The sequence below is a fragment of the Petaurus breviceps genome, unplaced genomic scaffold (assembly GCF_028583685.1).
Source record: "Petaurus breviceps papuanus isolate PSGF00001 unplaced genomic scaffold, PetGlider_PUasm1.0 90804, whole genome shotgun sequence".
Lineage (NCBI taxonomy): Eukaryota > Metazoa > Chordata > Mammalia > Diprotodontia > Petauridae > Petaurus > Petaurus breviceps.
Window position 1 is genome coordinate 4,896,469 of NW_027187348.1, and position 26,300 is coordinate 4,922,768.

Genomic DNA, 26,300 nt, shown 5'->3' on the forward strand with positions numbered 1-26,300 from the left:
AATCCCGGGCTCGGACACTTAGCACCCACGCAGAAACACCTGGCCGTGTGACCTTGAGCAAGTTACTTAACCCCAATTGCTTAGGGGTGGCCAGGTGGCTCAGCGAGTAAGAGCACAAGTTCCAGTGTCGGAATGACCTGGGTCAAATCCGGGCTCAGATACTCAGCACTACACCCAGAAATAACTGGCCGTGTAACCTTGAGCAAGTTACTTAACCCCGATTGCTTTAAAAAAAAAAAAAAAGATATTCCTTTTCATTTTACTTGTGTTCTCTACTTCTGCCACTAGAATTAAATAAGAAGTTGAGGGATGAAGCATAGATCTCAAGGCAGACTAGAAATCTATAATGAAGGAAGAAAACAAGACCATCCTTACAAAAAAATAAACCAACCCTCGGGATATTTGTGAAGATCAGCCAATCAACAAATATCTGTGTGCCCAGAGGGAGGCTGCATTGTGACCTTAGTGGAAAAACATTGGCTTTTGAGTCAGGAAAACAGAGATAATCTCTATCTCTGACACATACTACCTTTATGGCATGGGCAAAAGCACATAAATATTCAGTGTTTTAGGTGGCTTTCTAAGATTCTTAATTAGTTACTAATGTACATCAGAAAAATGTTTCCATGCTTCCTCCCCACACTCATGAAATTACAGGTCAGTATCAAAACCAAGTTGTATTAGACATTTTAGGAAGATACAAAAAAAGTAGAAGACAGAATGCCAGATTTAGAGTCAGAGGACCTGGACTTAAATCCCATGTCTAACACTTTTTGTGTGACTTTGAATAAGTCATTTAACTTCCCTGGGCCTCACTTTCCCCATTATTAAAATGAGATACTTGGACTAGATGTCCTTTAAGGTTCTTTCCAGCTCTAAAACTGTTAATCTGCTATACCTGGTCCATATGCCTTTCTTTATAAGATACAGGTGTATTCATTGGAACAAATATGCAATTGTTGATTTAGTAACATGTTCCTATTATTCTATCATTTTTATAACCAAGTACAATGTAAAGCAACTGTTTTTTTATTAAGAATAGAAGAAATCATTTGTATGCTAAGGTTTGTTGAGTATTTTACTTTGCAGTGTCCCTTTTTACCATTAAAACCCCAAAATTATGGGTAAAAGGGATTTAATATCATTTTCTGTGTGCTAGTAAGAGAAAAACTCTCCAAGGTTTCTTATGAACTAGCAAGGGAAAAAAATATCCTAATGTATTCAGACAAATTACTTAAAATATATTTGCTATAAAGAGTATTAAAAAGAACATTGGATTTAGAGTAAAAAGAACTGGACTTCAATCCAACTTTCTTAATTCACAACTTGTGAGATCTTGTGAAGTTCTTTTCATTTCTCTGGCCCCCAGTTTCCTCATATATAAAATGAGTTGGTTGAATTTGATCCTTTTAAAGCTCTAAATCCTATAACGCTATAATTTTACTTAGGCCAATTATAAAAATATAGTGTTTCCACTTTTTCTGTCTTCAGCATCTTAATTTTCATCCTTCTTGGAAGCAAGTAGATTAAAAGATCTCTTTAGGGCCTTTCTATTCTGTGAGTATATATATGCTCAATACCTAAAGGAATATAGTTAATAATAACCATTTTTAAAATGTATTGGTATCTTTTGTTTTTACATCACCTAAATTTTCCAGAATTTCCTGCTGTCCCAGAGACTCAATTTGGGTAACCAAGAATTTTTAAAATCCCTTAAGAACTCAACAGAACTGTATACATACATCTATATGTATATGTGTGCGTGTGTATATACCTGTCATATTCATGTTTTGGGAAAAACTTAAGCCTATTGATTTTATGCATCAGTATTTTGGTAACTGAAAAATCTTGCTAATTTTGTTCTATGAAGGAAATTCTGTCCTTCATCTGAAAGTCAGCCGGTAAGAGTTTCTCCAGATACTCAGCTCACCCACATAATGGAACAGCATCAACAAGCCTTAATGCAGCTAACAGAAGTACAACCCAGTGAAGTGACTTCCTCCAATACCATGTTTCCATCAATATTCTCAAGAATAGACAGTGAATCCCAGCTTGATACTGGAAAAAGCCAGACAAGTCAGACAACACTTAGCCGTTGCAATTCTGAAGGCTACTTGTTACAACTGGAGAAGCAGAAAAAGCACAAGGACAGAGTTGCCAGTAAGGTAAGAATGTTTACCCACCAAAAAAGAATGTCACATTGATATACAGAGCATATGTTTGATAATTATGGAATGTACAGGTAGCTTAGCTTCTTCAAGTCTTGTGGGTTACAAGGGTTAAAATAAGGGCCTCAATATTGCTGAATAGGAAGGGCATCTATCCTTCCTCACTTAGGAGTCATGCCAATCAGGAATTGCCCTTGAAAAAATGTATTTTGAACTCAATCCTGCTTACTGCTTTTAATTTAAGATTCTCAAAATTTAGATTCATAAAATAAAAACCAAGATTCCTATTTCATAGGAAAAAAACACATAGATATACCTAGGGTGCTTTACATGTCACCAAGATAATAGTACCTCCAATTTTTAACTTTCAGAATCAGATTCTGACTCGTTCCAAATATTTCTTTTTTTACAAAAACTACTTTTCATAAAATGTTGTCTATTTTTATCTTGGCTATTTTTCCCCTTTGTTTTTAAACACCTTAGGCCTTTATCTGACAAACATGCAGAAGTACTGTTTGTCCGTTAAGCTATTCCAGGGGCTAAAACAACTTAGAATAAAGATATTTGTATAGGACAGCAGGTAGCCACGGCACCAGATGGAGTGAATCATTATCCATGTTATGCCCATTTGTTAGTCAGATCAAATCTTTTGGTTTCCAAGGGAATCAAACTGAACCATATTAAAAGTTACAGGATTTATAAAAATAATGAGCCTTAACCATCATTCCCGTCCTCCTGGAAGTTCTGTGGTTACTAGTTTATGAATCTTCATCATTTATACTGTAATAATTAACATATAAGAGATGATAACAACAGTATAAAAATTCCATCTGTGCCCATGACATACAAACATTTAATAAGTTTTCTGGAAACCCCAAAGCAGCCTGTTTTAAGCTTAAAGTAATTACTCATATATTTGTTGTAGCAGGCAATTTATGTACTGCTGCTTGACTGCATTTAAGAAGGCATTATTTGGATTAGATTTATCAACTGCAGTGCAAATTTCTTTCATTTACTGTTCCCCAGTGTTTGAGGCATTGTTTTGTCTTTTTTTCAAGTAACTTTCTCACACTTACACATCTGAAGAATTTCCTGGAGAATTACACTGCTGTGTCGCCACAGCAGGGCACAACTTTTCAAAGTTAAACCTAGTCTTCACAAAGCACCCAGTGTCACTTTCAATTCAAACATACTTTGTCCCAAGTCGACAGTTGAAAAGAGTTTTGATTAATCACTGGCAGCCAAATGGTCATGCTTTGTAGACCCTTCCATTAGAATACTTCTATACTATTCTCTACAAAGGTGAAGAACTAGGTGTACAATTTAAAGAGTAAATGTGTGATGTTGCAATATTTATGTATTACCAGATTCGGTTGATCAGTGACTGCTGCTTTCTCAGACATACTGTACCACGTCCTGGAAATAGCTTGTTTAGAGCAGGGTTTCTTCTCCCTAATTTTATGGTTTCTGAATAGGAATTTCACTATTAGTTAAAAAAAAAAAAAGATTGTGGCCCTGTGCTACAATGAGAAACTTTTATTGTCTTGTAACTGCAAAGAAGAAATGAAACAAAGAAAATCTTGAATCTTTCTTTTCCATGTTAAAAGATTGTAAAGGGCTTTTGTTGGTAAAATTTTTAAAGTAGCTCTACTTTGAAAACCAACTAAGACAGTTGAGCCAGACTCGAGTAAATCTGGACACAGGACTTTCATTTCAGCTATCTGGAACATACTTCAACTTACTTCTAGTTCATCAATAATGCTTATTATGGGATGGTAGCCAGCAGTTGATGGAAGCCCATTTTTGCATCATACTTTCCCTCCTTGCCACTGGCTAGGACTAGAATTCCAGCTTTCTTTTTTTTCCAATTGATTTTTTAGGTTTCCAATCCAATTTTCCAATTGATACTGGAATATCCATGGTGGAAAGAGTAAAGATTAATTGTCTGAACTTACATTGTCTCTAATATGAGTGGTCAGTGAATGATCAAAAGTTAAGCTGTTTCATATATAAACTTCAAGGCATCAGCCTCTTCATTTTCTTAAGTTTCAGACATACTGTATTTCTTACTAGGACCAGTTTTGTTTTGTTTTGTGTTTTGCCTTTCCAATGATTGGATCAGAACCCAGTAGCAATTACAAACAAGAAGGAGGTAGTGAGAAATATGAGATGGAATGTTAGATTCTAAGTAGATCAATTTGGTTAGAAAATAGAGTGCATGTAGGAGAGTAGGATTGAAAAGCTACAGTAGAGTCAGACTGGGAAGAACATTAAATGCAGATATGTACAAGTGAGGACAGTCTAGAAAAAGAAAAGCAAAACATAATAACATTAAAAGAAAATATGTTCACTCTGCAAGCAAAATGTACCAATATCAAAGACAGCCTAAGGATCATAAATTTCCCAAAAGAACATAACAGGACAGGAAACTTTGACCACCATATTGAAGGAAATAATAAAAGAGAGGTATCTAGAGCTTATGAACATAGAAAATGAAATTTCATTGAAAGAATTCACCTCCAGGAAAAAAAAAAACAAGACTACAAATTTCAAAATGTAATAGTGGTTAAATTTAACAATTCAATTCAGAAATAAATTCTGCATCCATCAGGGAAAAGACCCTCAAATACAAAGCAAGGGACATTCGAATAATGCAAGACTATTCTATGCCCACTATAAAATGTAGGAGGGAGTGGAGTAACGTGTTCCAAAGAGCAGTGCTCAGGATGCAGCCTAAATTAATCTGTGCTGCAAATTTAAGTTTGACCATAAAGCAAAAAGATCAATGTTCAATAATAAAAAATAGTTTGAAACATTCTTAGATGCTTAAGTATTCAGTTCTTCAGAACTATAGAGATTATTTATTTGCCTCTGGAACACCCCAAACAGCAGAAATATGGAAGAGTGGATTAAATGCAGCAGGCAAAGACAGCAGCTGCAATAGAGTGACAACAGAGAGACTTATAAGATATTTCTTTGTTAATGTACACAAGAAGACAGAGGTGAAGGCAGAAACCTGATAGAGGTAACAGTGAAGAGGTGGACTTGGGGGCATTGCAACAAACCTGACCATACTCTATCTACAAGTGTCTTCTGTTGTGAGCAAGACTACATTACAATGTGGGAACATTCATGAAAAGGGTGAGGGAAAGGCAGAGGGGAGATATTGAGGAGTGTGTGATGTGCTAGAGTCAAATCAAAGGCTAGCAGTGTGGGAAAGGTGACCTCTCTGGTCTCAGAAGGAAAGGGTTTACAAGGGAATTAAAGAGGAGGAGGGGGGAAAGTTGAAAAGGACCTAGAAGGAGGCCTTACTTTGGAAATGGGAGGGGGTTCCACTGATGGAAATGCTCCTGTGAATGAAGAGAGATGGTCAGTGAAGGGAGATGAGGACCTTATATTAGATGAGGCATGAGGGATTTGATGCTTGAAAAGTCTACTTGTCCTACATTGAGAGTGGGGGAGTTGGAACCCCCTACAGACCACTGGTACAAGTAGCAAGGGGAGAGTATGGACACAGGAGATTTTGAGGTATATGTGGAGAAAAAAGGTAAACAGGTAAGTTGGGATCTTTGGTAGTCTACAAAATCAGGAATGTAGTGAGGGAGGGGCCCCTGTAGAGGAAAAGGAGAATCCATGGGGTCCTACAAGACAATGGCAGAAAATACCTAGGAGGGAGAATGTAGAATGGTCTAGAAACTTTTTTAGAATTTTAGAAACTTTGATTATATGCAGAACATGGAGAAAAAGAGAAAGACCAGTCACTGGTGACAATATTTTTATAATATTTACCTCACTTTCTTTTATTGCTACATTCTAATTTATTTTGTAATATTCCCTACAATGGGCCTTCATGATTTTGGGGTGAGCCCTTTTGGTGTGGGGAGAAAGAGGGGGAAATGATATAGTTTTGTGACTAAAAATCTGAAATCATTGGATGTGTGTGTGTGAAATACTGACTATAAATTATATTTTACAGAAAATGTGTAATTTATATGTAATAAGCATATTTTGAGAATGAGAGTTTATAATGGACAGAAAGAGAAGATGAATAATGAAGAGAGTGAGAGAAACTCTTTCTGGAAAGAGGTGCAAAATGAAATTTTAAAAATTAGTGAATAGGAATAGCTGGGTGGGGGGAAGAAGGAGAAATCTATTTGACTGACAGGAAAAAAAGAGGGGGGGGAAATATATAACCAGAAAAAAGCAGGAGAAAAAAAAGGAACTAAAAAATAAAACTCTAAAGGGAAAGGGGTAAGAAAGTGAGAAGAAATCTGAGATGAAAGGAAGAAAGTCAGTGGGAACAAGACCATCATTTTAAAAAAATTAAAGTAAATGAAGGAACAAAAAAACTGTATTTACAGTTGAAGAGGAAGGAAATCATAACTTGGAAAAAAAACTATTTTAGAGATAGATGGAAGAAAATATTAACTGAAACTGAAGGCTTATAACTTTAAATGTGAATTAATTAATCTAACAAAACAAAAAAGTGTAACAGATCAGATAAGAAAACAAAACCATACAATATGTTGCTTAACATGGAACATTTTAAAACAAAGATAATACAAAAAAGAAAACTGAGGGAATGATTTTTTTTTTACTATGTATCAAGTAAATTTTTAAAAAGCAGGAGTTGCTGTTATTCTATCAGACAAAGAAAAAACAAACATTCAAAAAATAAAAAGGGATGAACAGAGAAACTCTATTATGCTGAAAGGAGCCATAGACAATAAACCAATATCACTAATAAATGTATATATTCCAAATTCATTAAAAAAAAACCATTATCTGAGCTTCAAGAAGACATAGACAGTAATGCAACATTGACAGGAGACTTCAACATCCCTCTATTGGTTTTTAATAAGTCTAACAGAAAGATAATCAAATGGCAAAATATGGAACTGAACAAATTGCTGGAGAAGCTAGAGTTAAAAGATTTATGTCATCATCTATATGGGACAGCAAAAGAATATGAACATTTCTCTTCACCACATGAAGCTTTTACAAAAATTGACCACATTCTAGAGCACAGAGATATTGAAAACAAATACAAAAGGGTGGAAATAATTAATACATCCTTTACAGACCATAACACAATAAAAACTGAAATTGGTTCAGGGACCACAAACAAAAGATGCAGACCTAAATGAAGACTTAACAATGAAATCTTAAATAATGAATGGGTCAAAGAACAAATCATAGAAACAGTTAACTATGTTAAAGAAAATGATAATAATGAAACAACATACCAAAAAGATAAAGTAGTCCTCAGCAGGAAAACCATATCCTTACAATTATATATTAACAACATAAGAAAAAGAGGATTAATAAACTGAATATGCATTTTTGAAAGGTAGAACATCAAATAAACCTAACATAAGCACAAAAGAGAAGGTATTAAAATTAGAAGGGAAATGCCCAAATTGGCAAAAGAGAGCAGAATACCAAATCAATAAAATGGCAAATAGGCAAGGTGAAATCACAGCAAATCCAGAAGAAATAAAACGAATAATGACAATATATTACGCACAGTTATATGCTAAAAACAAACAAACCTAGAACACACACACAAAGTTGAGAAATATCTTCAAAAACATAAAATAGCCAAACTATCAGAAGACCAGGTAAGGATCCTAAATAACCCCTGTCTTAGAAAAGTAAATAGATCTAATTGTAAAGAAACTACCAAAGAAAAAGCTCCTGGTCCTGATGGATTCACAGGAGAATTCTTTCAAACTTTTAAAGAACAGTTAGTACTCATACTTTATAAATTGTTCTCAAAAATTGAGAAAGAAAGCACCCTAACAGAATCCTTTTATGAGACAAATATAGTCCTAATGCCTAAGTCAGGGAAAAATAAAAAAGGGGAAGAAAAATATAGACCAATATCATTAATGAACAGTGACTCAAAAATTTTAAACAAAATACTATCAAATGGACAGCAGCAGTTTATCCAAGAAATCATTTATTATGATCAAGTAGGATTTATACCAGGGTTGCAAGTATAGTTCAATATTATGGGGAAAATCAACAAAATTGATAATATTAAAAACTAAAACATCCAGAGCCACATAATCATCTCAATAAGATGCAGAAAATGCCTTTGACAATGGACATTTTTATGCTAAAAACAAAACAACCATACAAAATATAAGTATAAAGGGACCTTTTTTAATATCATAAAAAAGCATTTGTCAAAAACAAGCCTCATATACAATGGGAATACACTAACATTTTCCTATAAATTTGGGAATAAAGCAAGGATGCCCATTCTTCCAACTATTATTTGATATAGTTTTGGAAATGCTAGCAATAAGATAAGAGAAATGAATGAAAGGAATAAAAATAAAGAGAAGATAAAACTATACCTGTTTGCTGATGATATGATGGTTTACTCGGAAAATCCTAGAGAATCAGCAAAGATACTTAATTAAGAGTGTCTACATAGTTGCAGGTCACAAAATAAATCCTCAAAAATAAATATTTCTATATAATAATAACAAAATCCAAGAAGCAATAATAAAAAGATAAATCTCATTCCCAGTAACTACAAAGTACATAAAATATCTGGGGATCAACCTCCCAAAGCACACAAAAAGCTTGTATAGGGGCAGCTAGGTAACGCAGTGAATAGAGCACCGGTCCTGGATCAGAAGGACCTGAGTTCAAATTTGGCGTCAGACACTTAACACTTACTGGCTGTATGACCTTGTGCAAGTAACTTAACCCCAATTGCCCTGCCTTCCCCCTCCAAAAAGCAAAAAAAAAAAAAAAGGAAGTGGCTAAATGGGGAAAATATATTGTATCAGATTTTTCTGTTAAGGGTTTGGTATCCAAACTATATAAACAATAAATATACATATATATATATATGACAAATAAAACATTCCCCAATAGTTAAATGGTCAAAGAATATGAGCAAACAGTTCTCAAAAGATCTCCAAAGTATTCACACCCACATGAAAAAGTGCCCCAAATCACTAATAATAAGAGAACTGCACATCAAAGCAACTCTTGAGGATTTACCTTATACCCTGCAAATTAGCAAAGATGACAAAAAATGGGGGTGGCCAGGTGGCGCAGTGAGTAAAAGCACTGGCCCCAGAGTCGGGAGACCTGGGAACAGTTCCAGCCTCAGATACTTAATGCCCACACAAAAAAACTGGCTGTGTAACCTTGAGCAAGTTACTTAACCCCAATTGCTTTAAAAAAAGAAAAGATGACAAAAAATGGTAACAATTAATGTTGGAAGGGTTGTGGAAAGATAGGCACACTAATATGTTATTGGTGGACCTGTAAAATGGTATAGCCATTTTGGAAAGTAATTTAGAATTATGCAAATAAAGTTATTAAAATGTCTATATCCTTTGAACCAGAGACTTCATTTGCCAGGTTTATATCCCAAGGAAGCCATCTATAAGAAAAAAATCCACATATACTCCAAAATATTTATAGCTATACTTTTTGTGATAGCTAAGAATTGGAAACAAAGTAGATAACCATTCTTTGGGGAATGACTCAATAATCTGTGGTACTTGAAAGGTAATGGAATATTATTGTGTTGTAAGAGATGATATGTGTGATAAAAACAGAGAAGCATGGAAAGCTCTACATGAACTGATGCAGAGTGAAGTAAACAGAGCCAAGAAAATAGTATGCGTAGTAACTCCAACAATGTCAATGGAAAGGACACATCAAAAATTAAGTCAGTGTAACAAAATTCTAAAGATCTAGTGGAACTTGAATGAAGTGATGTGTGAAGACATCCCCTATCTACTGCTTTGTGCAAATGGTAGGTGCACAAATGTTATACATTGCACATGTTTTTGAACTTTCTCAATGAATAGATCAGATATGCTGACTTTTTTTTCCTCTTAAAAAAATACAATTTGTGACATAGGATACCTCTCTGGGAGGGGTAGAGGGGAAGATACATGAGATAACTATGGTGATATAAGAAACAGAAAATATCAATTAAAAGGATCCTTAGCCCCTTCAGCCTCTCCCTTTGATTAGCTAGTTCCACCCAGAACCCCTTATTTTAAAGAGGAGACCTAGATCAGTCATGTATTCGTCCCTTTCCAGGCTGTGCTGCTGGATTCGTTTCAGGAGATGAGTCTCTACCTTACCCCTTTTTATTTCCCTTTCACATGGAGTCTGTCCCCAATAAAATGTATAGTCCTTTACAGGGACTATTTTTTCATCTTGTATTTGTAATCCTAGTATTTAGCATAATACCTGACACATAGCAAGTACTTATTAAATGCTACTGTTATAATAGTCTAAACAAAAAATGAAGAGAGCCTTAACTAGGATGGTGGCAGTGTGAGTAAAGGAAAGGGAATATATTTGAGAGATATTGTGAAAGTAAATCAGTAGGTAACTTATTAGACATGGAGGAGTAAGGAAGAAGAGCCAAGGATGACTCTTAAACTGTGGACCTGAGTAACTTGGAAGATTGTGAATACACTCAATAGAAATAGGAAACTTTGGAGAAAGAAGGGGTTTGGTGGAGAAGATAACTCATCCAGGTAGAGGTGTCTAATCACCAATTAATAATGCAGGACAAGAGTTCAGGAAAGAAATTGGGCCTGTGTATAAAGATGTAGTTATATAAAGATATATGTCTATATAGGATTCATATGCATAGAGATAATAGCTGAATCCATGGAAGCGAATTATATTAATAAGAGAAAGAATGTAGAGAGAAGGACCAGGTGAAAACCTTGAGGGGAAACCATTAAGGAGGTGAGAAGTGGATGAAAGGAAAAGTCGAAATCAGGACATAGTCCCTATTGTAGGCATGGTGAGGAAGGAAGAGAGACTCGTTTTGGTAGAGTGGTAGGATCAGATGCTATATTGCAGAGTTAAGTGAATGGATTGTGAGGAAATTGAGGCACCAAGGAATGCATAGGCTTCCTAAATAAAAGACTGACTTCCACTAGCTTTTGATGTTAAAAGCAGACTGCAGTTAAGTGACAAAAGTTGTAAGGTTCTAATTTCATGTCTTACTTTGCTTACTCTAACGAAGAAATTTTTGCTTTTTTCTAAGGAAAGGGTACCATTGATACTGACCCTATATTTCTTAATCTTGTTCCAGCTTAAATCACTATTAGAAGGTCTAGGCATTAAAGGGGGTAGTTGCCAGTGTGCTGTTGAAACAAATTATCACAGATAATTTTGATAGAACGTGTTTGTTGTTATACCTCTGGGTTATTATATTGGCATATTAGCATGTCATTTTTATAGTTTTTGACTATTGCATACACCAAGCCATATGGAATATCATGAAATTGAATTTTTAAGAATATGTGGGGTAGAGAAAACCAGAAGATCAGGATTCAGTTTTTGGTTCTGCAATTTACTGCTTATGTGACTTTAGATAATGAACTTAACCTCACTGGGTTTCACTTTTCTCATTTGTAAAATGAGAGGATCAGATTCTATCTCTGAGTTCCCTCTCAGCTCCAAATCTTTGATCCTATGATCTCTGCCAAATTTTTATTTAAGACATAAAATCAGGAGAAGAAAGGGTTTACATTAAGGAAATCTCTGAGCAACATGCACATGAAAATAAAAGTTGCTTTCAAAGTATGTAAAGTTTATTCCTTAACCTTAACAGATGGATATGAATCCACCAAAAACATTTAGTATTTATTTAGAATTAATATTCCACCTGCTTTCAATAAAGTTTGTTCAAAGGATCCAATCCTTCACTATAACTTGTAAGTCAATGTAGATGTACACTAAACTTATTATCCTCTTCTAAATCTCTTGATATTATACCCAATACTGTCTAGAATTGAGTGTATCTCAAAGGCAAAAGAACAAAGGATAGGTTTTTACCACAGAGGCTTCTACTGCTTATGGCAAGCAGGGGGCTCAGATTATAATGGTAAAAACAGAAGTTATATCAGTTCCCTAGAGACTTCCAGCAAGTTCAGGAAAACAATGGTGTTTTGTTTTGTTTCTTACGATGGTACCAAAATACCAATAATCCAATAACAACCAAAAGCCTTATTGTGTTGGGTTACTTTTTAAAATGAAGTGACTGACAAGTTGTATTATGAAATATATTCTCTATGATCTAGAAATTATCTTTTAAAATCACTAATCAAAATTAATTTCTAAGACATAACAATACATGCTTGCTTTTGAATAGGATAAATGAATTATGAGTAAGGTAGGTTTTTTTGCCTTTCAATCATTTTTTTCTGTTCCAATGGAAACTTGGTATAATTACTACTTCCTTTGCTTCTTTTCTGCCAATTTTTTAAAAAATATTGTTCATGGACAATATTATGGAAAGGCAAGACAAAGTATATATAATCATTTAAGTAGTATGCTTATATATTTCAGTTAAGTTACTTCTAGGAAATATATGTAGCTTAGTTACTACCAAATTGGACTTAGCTATAAATAACTAAGTTTTGTAAAGTTATATTTATATAGTGTTTTCAGGTATACAGTATGCTTTCTTGCAACCCCATGAAGTTGTAATAATAGTAATATAATTTAAAATTACCTTTATTAATAATAATAATTCCCACTTTTTCTTACTTGTTAGTAATAATAACACACAGTTTTAGAAACAATCAGAAGTTTAAATCATCCCTGTTTTAGAAGTAGAAAAATTAAGACAAATATTAGCTCATAGGTCACAAATCATGGTGTTAATATCGAGTTTGAGAATCCAGGAATGGCTAAGATACAAATTTCTAAAGCTTTCTATTCATTCTTTATTTTCATAATTTTCCCTTTCAAGCATATAGGGGACTGGGTTACATGTAAGCATTTAAAGGACACTCTCTAACTCTTTTTCTCTGATTGCATTTTTAGAATTACAGGATGAAAGGTTACCAGAAAAAAGATGTGAAGCTTGGGGGCCTTGGACCTGACTTTGAGTCCATCAAAGACAAAGTGAGTACAATATATGATGCTTACCCTTCCTCTATAAAACTGAGGTGTTGTGCTGTTCCTGTATTTTTAAGCCAAACATTGTATATACAGATGCATGAAAACAACCCCTAATCCTAATTCTTTGTCTTGAATTCCATTAGAAGGTGCATTCCTTAATATATCTCTAGGAGCTAGCATGGTCCTTGGCACATAATAAGTGCTTAATTTCACTTGAATTTGGAATTTTTAACAGCCATGTCTAGCAAAAGGAGTAACAGTGACACAGACTATTTCTTTTCTATAAAACCAATGCAAACAAAACTGTCAATTTTTATATATTTCAGTTAGTTGTAAAACCCCCCGAATTGTATTCTAATGGAAAATATGCCCACAATTAAAATTAGATCAATATTAAAAGATGTTCTTAAGAACCCTGATGAATGCAGGGATTATCCATAATTCCAGAGGACCAATGATATAGAATGATACCCATTTCCTGATGAAGAGGTGTTGTACTACGTAGAATGAATTATACATTTTTGTACATAATTAGCATAGGAATTTGTTTTACTTAACTATGAATATTTGTTTCAAGGGTTTTTCCAGGGACTAAGGTGAGAGGAAGAGAAAATAAGTACTTTTTATTGGAAAAAAATTTTGAAAAATTAGCTGCAAATGTTATATTATGTGAATGTTGGTCCTTGCTGATAGATAAATCTTACTAGTTTTTAAGACTTACTGTATCTGATTAAAAAGAAGAGGACTGGGGCAACTAGGTGGCACAGTGAATAGAGCTCTGGCCCTGGAGTCAGGAGGACCTGAGTTTAAATTTGGTTTTAGACACTTAACACTTACTAGCTGTGTGACCTTGGGCAAGTCACATAACCCTAATTACCTTGCCTTGCCCCCTCCAAAAGGACAAAATAAAAAAAAAGAAGAGGACTAAAAATATCAACAAAGTAGCAAACAAACTAGGTGAAATCACAATTTTAAAAAAAGCAAGAAATAAAAAGAATTGTCAGAACCTACTATGCACAGTTACATGCTAAAAAAAAAACTGAGAATACAAAAGGATTGGAGGAATATCTTTAAAAGTATAAAATAAGCAAACTGACAGAAGATGAAATAGAGATCTTAAATAGCCTAATATCAGAAAAAGAAATAGAATTATAAAAGAACTACCAAAGGAAAATAAAGGCTCTGGTACTAATGGATTCCCAGAGAATTCTATCAAACTTTTAAAGAAGAGTTAGCACTAATACCACACAAATTATTCTCAAGAACTGAGAAAGCACCAACTAGATTTCCTTTTATGAGACAAATACCTAAAATTTAAACCAGGGAAGGTTAAAGAACAGAAAGAGAACTGTAGGCTTTAATGAATATAGATTCTAAAGTTCTAAATAAAATCCTAACAGACTACATACAGCAGTTCATCCAAGAAATCATCATGTTCAAATCATTAATCATCAAATTGATCATGACCAAGTAAAATGGTCAAGGGCATGGTTTTCGAAAAACCTAGGAAGACTTATATGAGCTGATGCAAAATGAAGTGAGCAGAACTAAGAAAACAATTTATACAGTAACAACAATATTGTAAAAAAAAATAATCAACTTTGAAAGAGTTCAAACTCTGTTCAACACAATGACCACCAACATTCCAAAGGATTCATGATAAAGCATTCTCTCCACCTCCAAATAGAGATCTAATAGACTCAGAGTGCAGATTAAAGCATTTTTCCTTTCCTATTTTTCTTTTTTTGGGGGGGAGGGGAACATAACTAATGTGGGAATTGGTTTTGGATAACTATACAAACATATGCATATATATTTTTAATGGGTTTGGTTTTCTTGTCTTCTCAAAGGTCAAGGGAGGGAGAAGAGGAGAGAGAATTTAGAACTGAAAATGAAGTTACATTAATGTTAAAAATAAAAATATCTGTCTAAAATCAAAAGCATCTTATGCAACTCTTCCCAGTAAATATGGGAGTAAAAAAATGATACCCAGTCTCCCCACTGTTACTTGATATAGTACTGAAAATGCTAACAATAGTAATAAAACAAGGTAAATTGAAGGCATAAAGATAGGTAAAGAGGAGATCAATGAATAAACATTTATTAAGTGCCTAATGTGTGCCTGGTACTGTGCTAAGTATTGGGAAAACAAAATGAGACAAAAGACAGTCCCTGCCCTCCAGGAGCTTACAATTTAATTGGGGAGACAACATACAAGCAAATACATACATACAACACAAGCCATATACAGAATAGATAGGAAATAATTAACAGGGGGAAGGCACTAGAATTAAGAAGGATTGGGAATGATTTCCAGTAAAAGATGGAATTTTACTTGGGACTTGAAGCCAGGGAGGTTAATAGGAGTGTAGGAAGGAGAGTGTTTCAGGCACCAAGGACAGTTAGAGAGTTTGCCTGGAACAAAAGAGAGTGTCTTGTTCATTGAACAGCTAGGAAGCCACTGTCACTGGATTGACAAGTACTGGTAGGGAGTAAGATGAAAGAAGTCTGGAGAGATAAGAAGGGGGCTAGGTTATGAAGAACTTTGAATAACAAAGAGAAGATTTTAGTATTTGCTCCTAGAGGCAATAGGAAACCACTGGAGTCGAGTGAGGGGATGGCATGATCAGATTTAGTTTTTAAGAAAATCACTTTGGTGGCTGAATGAAGGATGGATTGGAGTGGGGAGAGGCAGGCCAATCTACCAATAGATTAGCATATCTAGAATAGCAATATCTAGGCATGATGAGGGCCTTTGCCAGAGGGCTGGCAGTGTCAGAGGAGAGAATGGGGCACAGTCAGGAGATGTTACCAAGGGCAAAATCGACAAGCTTGGGCAATAGTTTGGATATGGAAGAGGAGGAGATACTGAGGAAACCAGACAGGATAACTCCTAGGTCATGAGCCTGAGGGAGGATGGAGCTATCCCTCTACAATAATGAGTGGTGGAGAGTTAGAAGGAAAGAAAATGAGTTTTGTTTTGGACATTGTGAGTTTCTAATGTCTAGTGAACATCCATTTTGAGATGTCTGAAAAACAATTGGGGAGTGGAGATTAGAGGTCCACAGAGTGGTTAGAGCAGGACAGGTAGATTTAAGAATCATCAACATTAAAAAAAAAAAACCCTAGCCGTGTGACCTTGGGCAAGTTACTTAACCCCAATTGCCCTCCAAAAAGCAAAAAAAAATTAGAAAATTTAAAAAAAAGATCATCAACATAGGCATGGTGATTTAACCCATGGAAGTTGATGAGATCACCAAGTAAAGAAGTATAGAGGGAAAGGAGAAGAGGACCCAGTGCAGAACCCTGAGGGACACCTATAGTTAGAATGTATGATCTGGAGGAAGACCCAACAAAGGAGATAGAGAAGGAGTGGTCAGATGGTTAGAAAGAGAACCAGGAAAGAATGGTGTTCTGAAGAAAAGAAAGTATCAAGGAGGAGAGAGTGATCAACAGTGTCAAAGATTGCAGAGAGGCCAAGGAGAGGATTGAGAAAAAGCCAATGAATTTGTCAACTAAGAGATCATTAGTCACTTTGGAGAGAGCAGTTTTGGTGAAACAAGGTAAAAAACAGATTGTAAGGAGTTAAGAAAAGAGTGAGAGGAGAGAAAGTAGAAATAATGCCTATTTTCAGATGGTATGATGGATTTCTTAGAAAATCCTAGGTAATCATCAGAAATACAAACTGAGACAATAGCTTCACCAAAATAAAATAAACCCTCAAAAATCAACAGCATTTTATATAATTATAAAAAATCCAAGAGGCAATAATAGAAAGGGAAATCTCATTCCAAATAACAGGATACATAAAATATCTGGTGATCAATCAAGCATTCAAAATACTTGTTTAGATTCAATTACAAAGTAACCATTAAAGAAATAAAGAACAACTTAACTGGAGGAATAGTCTGTGCTCCTGTCCATACCATGCCAATATAATAAAAATGACAATACCACCAAAGTTAATTTGCTATTTTAATGCTATGCCAATCAAATTATTAAAGGAATGCTTTATAAAACTTCATAAAATAAAAACAGAATTCATTTGGAAAAATAAAAAGTCTAGAATAGAGATGTCATACACATAGCCTGTGTGTTTTATGTAGCCCACAATACACCTGAGTTCAGCCCAAGCCAGATTAAAATGTAATTGGGAATTATTTAACAAAATAAATAAAAACACAATAAAACAAAATATTACATTTTAAAACTAAGTCAATATGCAGCCCACAGGGATCATTATATATAGCTTAGTGGCCCCCATTTTTATTTGAGTTTGACTCCACTGATCTAGAATATCAAGAGAAATGAAAATAGGTAAGGACAAATGGGGAATAATCTAGACCTAAAACTGTATTATAAAAGCAGTAGTTATCAAAACAATATGGTATTTGTTTTAAAAGGAGTAGAATAATGGAACAGAATAGGCAAGGGAAAATCAGGAACAATGGAACTCAATAACCCAGTGTTCTATAAACTGGAAAACAAATTATCTAGAAAAGAACTCCCTATTTGATTAAAAACTTTTGAAAAACCTGGAAAGTAGTCTAACAGAAATTAGGGTTAGACCAACACCTTGTATCATGTTGCATGATACACTCTAAATGGATGCACGATCATAATATTAAAAAATCATTAAAAAAGATCATATACATTTAACAGCTATAGGAAGGAGATGCATTCTTTTTTTTTTTTTTGAGGGGGACGGTAGGGCAATTAGGGGTTAAGTTACTTGCCCAAGGTCACACTAGGTTTTTTGTGTATTAAGTGTCTGAGGTCAGATTTGAACTCAGTCTTCCTGACTACAGGGCTGGTGCTCTATCCACTGCGCCACCTAGCCACCCCAAGGGGATGTCTTCTTAATCAAACAAGGGGTAGAGGTAATTGTCAAGGATAAAAGAGAAAACCTTAATCTTATGAAACTGAAAAGCTTCTGCACAAACAGAATTAGTGAACCTAAAATAAGAAAAGCAGTCGAATGGGAAAAAAAATCTTTATATCAACTTTCTCAAAATGGGGTTTGGTATCCAAAATATATAAACAAATACATGTGTGTATATAGAATATGTAGTAGATTTGCCTGTGTAGATATACATACATGCATGCACACACATGTGTATATACACATAGATATAACATGTGTGTGAGTGTGTTTGTTCATTTGTTTATTTATATAGCCAAAAGCTACCCCACAATAGATGGGTGGTCAAAAGAACTTAAAAGTTCTCAAAAAAGAATTGCAAACTTTTACCTGATATATGAAAGCATGATTCAAATCATTAATATTAAGAGAAATATGAAACAAAACAACCTTGAAATTTTATCTCATACCCTGCAAATTTTCAAAGATGACAATAGATGGAAATACTCAATATTAGAGGAACTGTGGGAAGGTAGAGATACTGGAGCACTGTTGATGGAGCTATAAATTAATATAGCCATTTTGGAAAGCAATTTGAAATTATTCAAATAAAGTGATATCCAAACCCTTTGACCCAGAGATAGATTCTGCTTCTAAGCTTATGCCCCAAGAAGACCATTGACAAGAAGAAAGTGCCCATATATGTCAAAATATTTATAGCAGCACATTTTGTGATAGCTAAGAATTGGAAACAAAGTAGATGTCCATCTGCTGGGGAACTAGGTAAAGTGTAGTACATGAATTGTGTTATAAGAAATGATGAATGTGATGAATAAAGAGAAGCAAGGAAAGATCCTCATGAACTGATGCAGAGTAAAGCAAGCCTAGGCAAGAAAGCAATGTTTGAACCTATATCAGATTGCTTTCTGTCTTGGGGAGGGGGAAAGGAGGGAAGGAGGGAGAAAAATTTGGTACTCAAAGACTTATAAAAGTGAATGTTCAAAACTATCTTTACATGTAATTGGAAAAATACTGTGGGGAGAACAATTATACATAATAATTGGAACAATGTAAGCTAAAAGAACAACCACCAAAAAAATGAATGTTGCAAAATTATAAAGAACAAGCATGACTCCAAAGAAGATACATGAGAGGACAACTGCCCCCTATCCCTTTTCAGAGGTAGAAGATTTGCAAGTGTTGTATGTTGCACTTTTTCAATATATTGATCAATTATGCTGATTTTTTTCCTCTTTTTCTTTTAAAAAATACTGTTTGTTATATAGGATGCCTCTATGGGAATGGGAGGAAGAAATACACTTGGGGAAATTATGGTGATATAAAATAACAAAACTTATTTAAAACAAAACAAATAGTTGCTATAGAAATATTGTTTGACAAGAGGTCTGAGTGAAGTGAAATGGTACAACCTAGCTCTCTTGCACAGCTATTGCAGTAAAGATTGAGAAAGAGCATCAGACTAAATACCAGTAAGGAAATCCAAGTAGAAACTCCCTTTAGAAACCAAGCCAGGCTCAAACAAAATCCCAGTTCAGGAAGTAAGTCTGGAAAATTGAGAGGAGGAGGAGGAGATAACTGTTGTGACTCATATGACACCAAAGATACAAACTCAGAAGATGAAAACAATTCCAAAACTTTTAGAAGGAAAATCTCAAGCAAAAACACAGCTTAGCCACAAGGTCATTTGAAATTCCTGGGAAAAAAATCAACAAAAGTTTTTAGATAGTATCCTGAAATAAACTCTAGAAGAATGGATTGAAAAAGAAATTAGAGGTTTTAGAGAAAGAACTGGGGAAGAGCATTAATAGATTAGTATAAGTGGTATAAAACATTACCCAAGAAACAAACTCATCCAAATAGACCAAACAGAAATCAGTGACTCTGAGAAAAAAACAAAAACAAAACAAAAAAAAGAAATGCTGCAACAAAATCAAACACCTGAAAAAAAAAAAACAGAAGAAAATGTTAGGTATCTCTTATATAAAGATACCTAATACAATTGTTTTAGAAAAATAGATTGAGGCTGAGTCAAGATGGCGGAGTAGAAGCAGGACCTCTGTGGTGCTCCGGCTTCCACCTTCCCCAATCCATGTAAAAAGGGGACTCTAAACAAACTTTGGAGCCTCAGAACCCACAAAATGACACAGAGAAGCTAACCTCCCACTGAGGACAGCCCGCAGGCTGGCAGGCCAGCAGGAATCAGCCAGCACAGCACTCTGGAAGCCAAGCCTAGGGCCCCACCCCCCGAGGCTTTAGCCCCAGGGTGGGCCTGACTAGAGCTGGCTGGAGGGACTCCAGATCAGCAGCAACTGTGGCCCTTTCCAGATTTATCAACACATAGATGCGAAGGACAAAGTGAGAGGTCAGTGCAGTCTGGACTTTGGGACCCAGTAAGTGGGAATGCGTGGCTTTTGCCCCCTGGACACAGCCAGCCAGTGCCACATGGCAGCTTCAGCTCCTGGCCTGCAGAGTGTAGGGGGACCAAGCACCAGTCTGAGGGGTAATCGCTCTTCCTTTAACCATCTTGGATCTGGATTGCAGTCTAGGGTGGAGGTTCTGGGGTGTGTGTCCAGCTTGCCAGATCATGTGGAGACCTCAGAGAGGGCACCCATCTAATACCTCTGGCAGCTGAGAAAACCCCAGCATTTGGGAAGAAAGCTCCCCTGTCTGGTGTCAGAGTCCTACTGAGGCAAAAAGCCCAGGGGTCAAGTGACTGAGGGGCGACATGACCAGGCAAAGGAAACAAAGCAGACAGAAGATTCCAACATTAGATTTCTATTTTGGGGACAAAAAGGAGCAAAGCATGAAACAGGAGGAAGACAGTGAAGTCAGAACTCCTGCACCAAAAGTTTCAAAGGAAAATACAAGCTGGTTACAGGCCATAAAGGACCTTAAGAAGCAGATAAGAGAAGTGGAGGAAAAATTGGGAAGAGAAATGAGAACAATACAAGAAAATTATGAAATGAGAGTCAACAGCCTGACTGAGGAAAATACTGCCTTAAAAAACAGACTGACTCAAATGGCAAAAGAGTCTCAAAAAGGCAATGAGGAGAAGAATGCCTTAAAAAGCCAAATTTGCCAGATGGAAAAAGAATCTCAAAAGCTCAATGAGGAGAATCATTCCTTCAGAATTAGATTGGAGCAAATGGAAGCTAATGACTTTATGAGAAATCAAGATGCTGTTCAACAGATCCAAACAAATGAAAGAATAGAAGGCAATGTGAAATATCTCATGGGAAAAACCACTGACCTGGAAAATAGATCCAGAAGAGATAATTTAAAAAGTATTGGACTACCTGAAAGCCATGATCAACGTAAGAACCTAGAAATCATCCTCCAGGAAGTTCTCAAAGAAAACTTCCCTGATGTTTTAGAACCAGAGGGCAAAACAGAGGTTGAAAGAATCCACCAATCACCTTCTGAAAAAGATCCCAAAAAGAAAACTCCTAGGAATATTATAGCCAGGTTCTGGAATTCCCAGATTAAGGAGAGAATATTACAAGCAGCCAGGAAGAAACAATTTGAATATTGAATATCAGGATAACCCAGGATCTGGCAGCTTCTACACTGAGGGATTGAAGGGCTTGGAATATTATGTTCTGGAGGTCAAAGGAGCTGGGATTAAAACCAAGAGTCACCTACCCAGCAAAACTGAGCATCATGTTTCAGGGGGAAATATGGTCATTCAGTGGAATAGAGGACTTTTCAAGCATTCTTGCTGAAAAAACCAGAGTTGAATAGAAAATTTGACATTCAGATACAAGAAGCAATAGAAGCATGAGAAGGTAAACAGGGAAAAGAAATCATAAGGAACTTATCAAAGTTGAACTATTAACATTCCTACATGGAAAAATGATAATTGTAACTTATGAAACTTTTCTCAGTAGTTGAAGGGAATAGAAATATATATGTCTATATATGAGGGTATATGGGCATATGAATACATATGTGAATGTGTGTATATATGTTTACAGATATACATAGATAGAGGGCACAGGACCAATTTCACAGGAAGGGATGATACTTAAAAGGTGAAATTAAGAGGTGAGAGAGGAATATAATGAGAGGAGATGGGGAGAAACAGAATGGGGTAAACTATCTCATATAGAAGAGGCAAGGGAAAATGGTTATAATGGAGGGGAAGAATAGGAAGGCAAAAGGGAATCGTTCAACCTTATTCCCATTGAATTTGGCTTGAGGAGGGAATGAAATACACACTAAGTAGGGTATCTCACCCTCCAGGAGAGTAGGGGGGAAGGGGATGAGAGGGGGGATGATGGAAGGGATGGCAGGCTGGGGGGAGGGAAGTTGGAAGCACCCACTTTTGAAAAGTGGTGGGATCAAAGCAGAGAATAGAACAAGTGGGAGGTGGGATAGGAAGGAGGGAAATATAGTCAGTCTTTTACAATATATCTACTATGTTATCGTTTTGCATTAGCCACACATATACCACCTATACTGAACTACTTATCTTCCCAGTAAGAGTGGGTGACAAGGGAGGAAGGGAATGAATCTGGAATTCAAAGTTTTAAAATCAAATATTCAAATATATATTATTATTAATACTATGTTACATGTAATTAGGAAATAAGATATACAGGCACTGGGGCATAGAGATCCACTGGAAAAGTTGAAAGGGGTATGGGAGAAAATATGGGAGAGAGCAGATTGGAGGAGGGGATATCCTGTGGGACTGCTATTTTGGGTCAGTGGGTAGGGGGAAAACGGGGAGAAAATGTGTAACTCAATATCTGGTGGAAATTAATGATGTAAATCAGAAGTTAATAAAGCATTTGGAAAAAAAAAGAAAAATAGATTGAGATAAAATCTAATCATCATTGGAGTAACTGAAAACCATGCCCAAAACCAAACCAAACCAAGCCTGAGTAACATATTTCACAAGCTATTGATGAAGACTTCCCAGACCTATTGGAACAACTATGCAAATGGCAATAAGAAAGAATACACCAGTCAACTCCTGAAAGAAATCCCCAAATCAAAACTCCCACCAATGTTATAACCAAAATATAGAATTTTTGGGTGAAAGAAAAAATACTGCAGGGAGGCTCTTTGACCCATGCACTACCAGAATGAAGACCATTCTAAACAACCAGACCATCAACAGCCCAGAAAACATTGACATCTCTCTTATGGGTCAGACAGTTATTGTGAAGGGAAGCTCAGTCTCCTTGGGAAGAAGAAAAAAAGGCTCTGGGTCACCAAGTGATGGGGATATCAAAAAGAACTTCCAACTGTTTGTATAATCTGTAGTCATGTACAAAACATGATCAAGGGTGTTACTCCTGGGTTTTTGTTTCAAGATGAGGTCTGTGTATGCTCTTTCTGTAACAGCAAGCACCCTGGCATACCCAGGATGGCTTGCTAGCACAGGTTCTTTTATCTGCTTTTCTAGGAAAGACTGAAGTAAGCACTTCCTTCTAAGTGGGTTTTTTGTTCTCTGCTGTGTACTTTTTATTTTTTTCTCCCTTCCTTCCCCCTCCACCCTAGAGAAAACTACCATTAGATTAAAAATATGTGTGTGGGGGGGGAGGGGTGAAAGGACAGTGTGAATAAAAGGGGAGTGATAGAAGCATAAGGAAAGAAGAGAAGAAAATTTTGAAAAACTGTTTATACATATTTCTTCTGTTGTGTTACAGAATTAAAGTCATAGTGATTACATTATTTTCCTGATAAACACCCAAAATGCAAGTCATAACTGATCAGTGATCAAGTCCACCAACAGGTCCTAATATGCAAGGGTTGTCATCAAAGTTTCAATGCAGGAAAACAAAACCTCATAAATTTACAATAAATTATTAGATGTATGATGCATTATTTTTTTAATATTTCATTTTTTTGAAATGACAAAAATTTAAGAAAAAAAAGCATTGGGAGGCGGCTAGGTGGCGCAGTGAGTAAGAGCACCGGCCCTGGAGTCAGGAGGACCTGGGATCGGTTCCAGCCTCAGATATTTAACACCCACACAAAAAATACTGGCCATGTAACCTTGGGCAAGTTACTTAACCCCAATTGCTTAAAAAAAAAAAAAGAGAGAGAAAGCATTGGGTTAAAGAGAGTAGATTTCCAGGGAGGGGCACTGAGTAATTTTTTTTAAAAGGAGGGAGCAGGCCAAATAAGTTTGGAAACCTATGGTTTAGACCAACATCTTATACATATAAATATATATACATATACCAAGATAAGTTCCAAATGGTTACATGACTTTAGCTATAAAAGGCTATATCATAAATTAGAGGAGTAAGAAAGATAATATGCTTTACAATTATGAAATGAACCAAAGTTCATGATGAAAGAAGAGACAGAGATCACAAGAAGAAAAAAATAGATTATTTTTATTTGTCTAAAATAGAGATACTTCATACAAACAAAATTAATGCAGTTAAAATCATCAGGGTAGAAACAGTTAACTGGGGAAAATGTCTCAGTAGCAAGTTTCTTTGATAAAGGTCTCATATCTAAGATATGTAAGGAATTTATTTAAATATAGAAACAAGAGCCATTCCCAGATACCATAAAGATAAGTAAAAGGCAGTTCACAGATGAAGAGACCTCTTCATCTTTCATATTCAGACTACTAATAGACATATAAAAGTGCTCAAAATCTATGAGATTTAGAGAAATTCAAATGAAATTTTTGAAGTGAAGTTCTACCTCACACCTATCAGATTGGCAAAGATGACAAAAATGGAAGACAAATCTTAGAAATGCTGAGGGGTACCATGAGTTGGTCCAGCTATTCTGGAGAGCAATTTGGAACTATACCCAAAAAGTTACCAACTATCATTGAGTCAGCAAGACTATTACTTGGTGTTACCACCAAGGAAATCAAAGATGAAAAGGATTCATATGTACAAAACATTTGCAGCAGCTCTTTTTATAGTAGAAAAAACTGGATATTTTTGGAGTACTCATTAATTGGGTAACAGCCAAACAAATCGTATATTAGAGTAATGGAATATTATTGTACTGTAGTAAATGACAAAAAGAACAGTTTCAGAAAACTTGGAAAGACTTGTATGAACTGATACAAAGTAAAGTGAGCAGAATTGTGATGAAAAACTATACAATCACAACAACACTATAAAGAAAACCAAGAAAGACTCAAGAATTCTGATCACTCAACTGTGAAAAATTTAACTGTTCTTACAGTGACCCAAGACAGTTCTGAAGAACTCATGATGAAAAATGCCTTCTGCCTCCAGAGAGAGAACTAATTAACTCTGAGTGCAAATTAAAGTATAATATCTTCACTTTCATTATTTTTCTTTTTTGCATGTGTAACGTGGCTAATGTGGAAATGTGTTTTGCATGATTTCATATGTATAATTGATATCATATTGCTTCCTTTTCCATAAAGAGGGAGGGGCTGAAAGGAGGGAAAAAATTTGGAATTCAAATTTCTTTAAATGTTGAAAATAAATTTTAAAATTTTTTAAAAGAAAAGAATTATGATTCGTCCAGTGACCAACCACAATTCCATAGGACCAATGATGAAACATGCTACGTACTAAAGTGAGATAATGAACTCAAGGTGCAGAATGAGACAGATATTTCTGGACATGGCTAGTATGGGGATTTGTTTTGCTTGACTATGCCTATTTGATACAGATGTTTTGTTTTTCCTTTAATTCGGAGTGGGGAGAGTTGGGAGGAATTGGGGAGCAATACAGGGTTACCAAAATGAAAAGAAAAAAGAAAGAAATATAGGGCCTTTGAAAGATTTTAAAGCTGCTTTTATTTTATATAGAATGTTACATTTGTACACTTGAATGGACCTAACATTTCCTTTGAAACTGTTTATACATGTTATTTGCTTACCAAACTTATTTTATAGGTAATGAAAAGATTAATTTCTACTCATTTGGGCTAAAGAACCAAACAATGTACATATCATACATATCACTGTTCTTAATGTTAGAAAAAAATGAATTATGGCGCTTACATCTAAAAAGATAATCACTCCCTTTCATATAAGATTTGTTTGGGAAAAATAAAATGTACAAAAAAAAAAGAAGGAAGGTTAATAGAAAATATTCTTAAATAAGATGACTTTGAAAATAACACATTGAATTTGTTGTATACTGGCAGACAGAAGCAAGATGTACATGGTGCAGATAGATGACCATGTTTAAGCCATGTGACGCTTTGTATATAGAAATACTCATTTGATGTTTAAGTTTGATTTTTTTTTTAATTTCTAAGAGTGGCTGCAGAGAAACCACTTAAGAGTAAACCATTTCCAACTCAGTAAAATATATCTACTTTATTCTTTCTTCTATTGGAAATAACATAGAAAGAGCATATTGTTTAAAGTT

At 35.3% G+C, this 26,300-nt stretch overlaps 1 protein-coding gene across 1 annotated transcript in view; it reads left to right on the forward strand.

Annotated features, from left to right (window-relative positions):
* JHY (junctional cadherin complex regulator) overlaps positions 1–26,300 on the forward strand; it is a 124,539-nt gene that overhangs the window by 92,575 nt on the left and 5,664 nt on the right. Inside the window, exons 5-6 of the mRNA XM_069070233.1 lie at positions 1,871–2,165; positions 13,005–13,085. Of these exons, the coding sequence (XP_068926334.1) occupies positions 1,871–2,165; positions 13,005–13,085 (376 nt within the window). The remainder of the gene's footprint in view (positions 1–1,870; positions 2,166–13,004; positions 13,086–26,300) is intronic.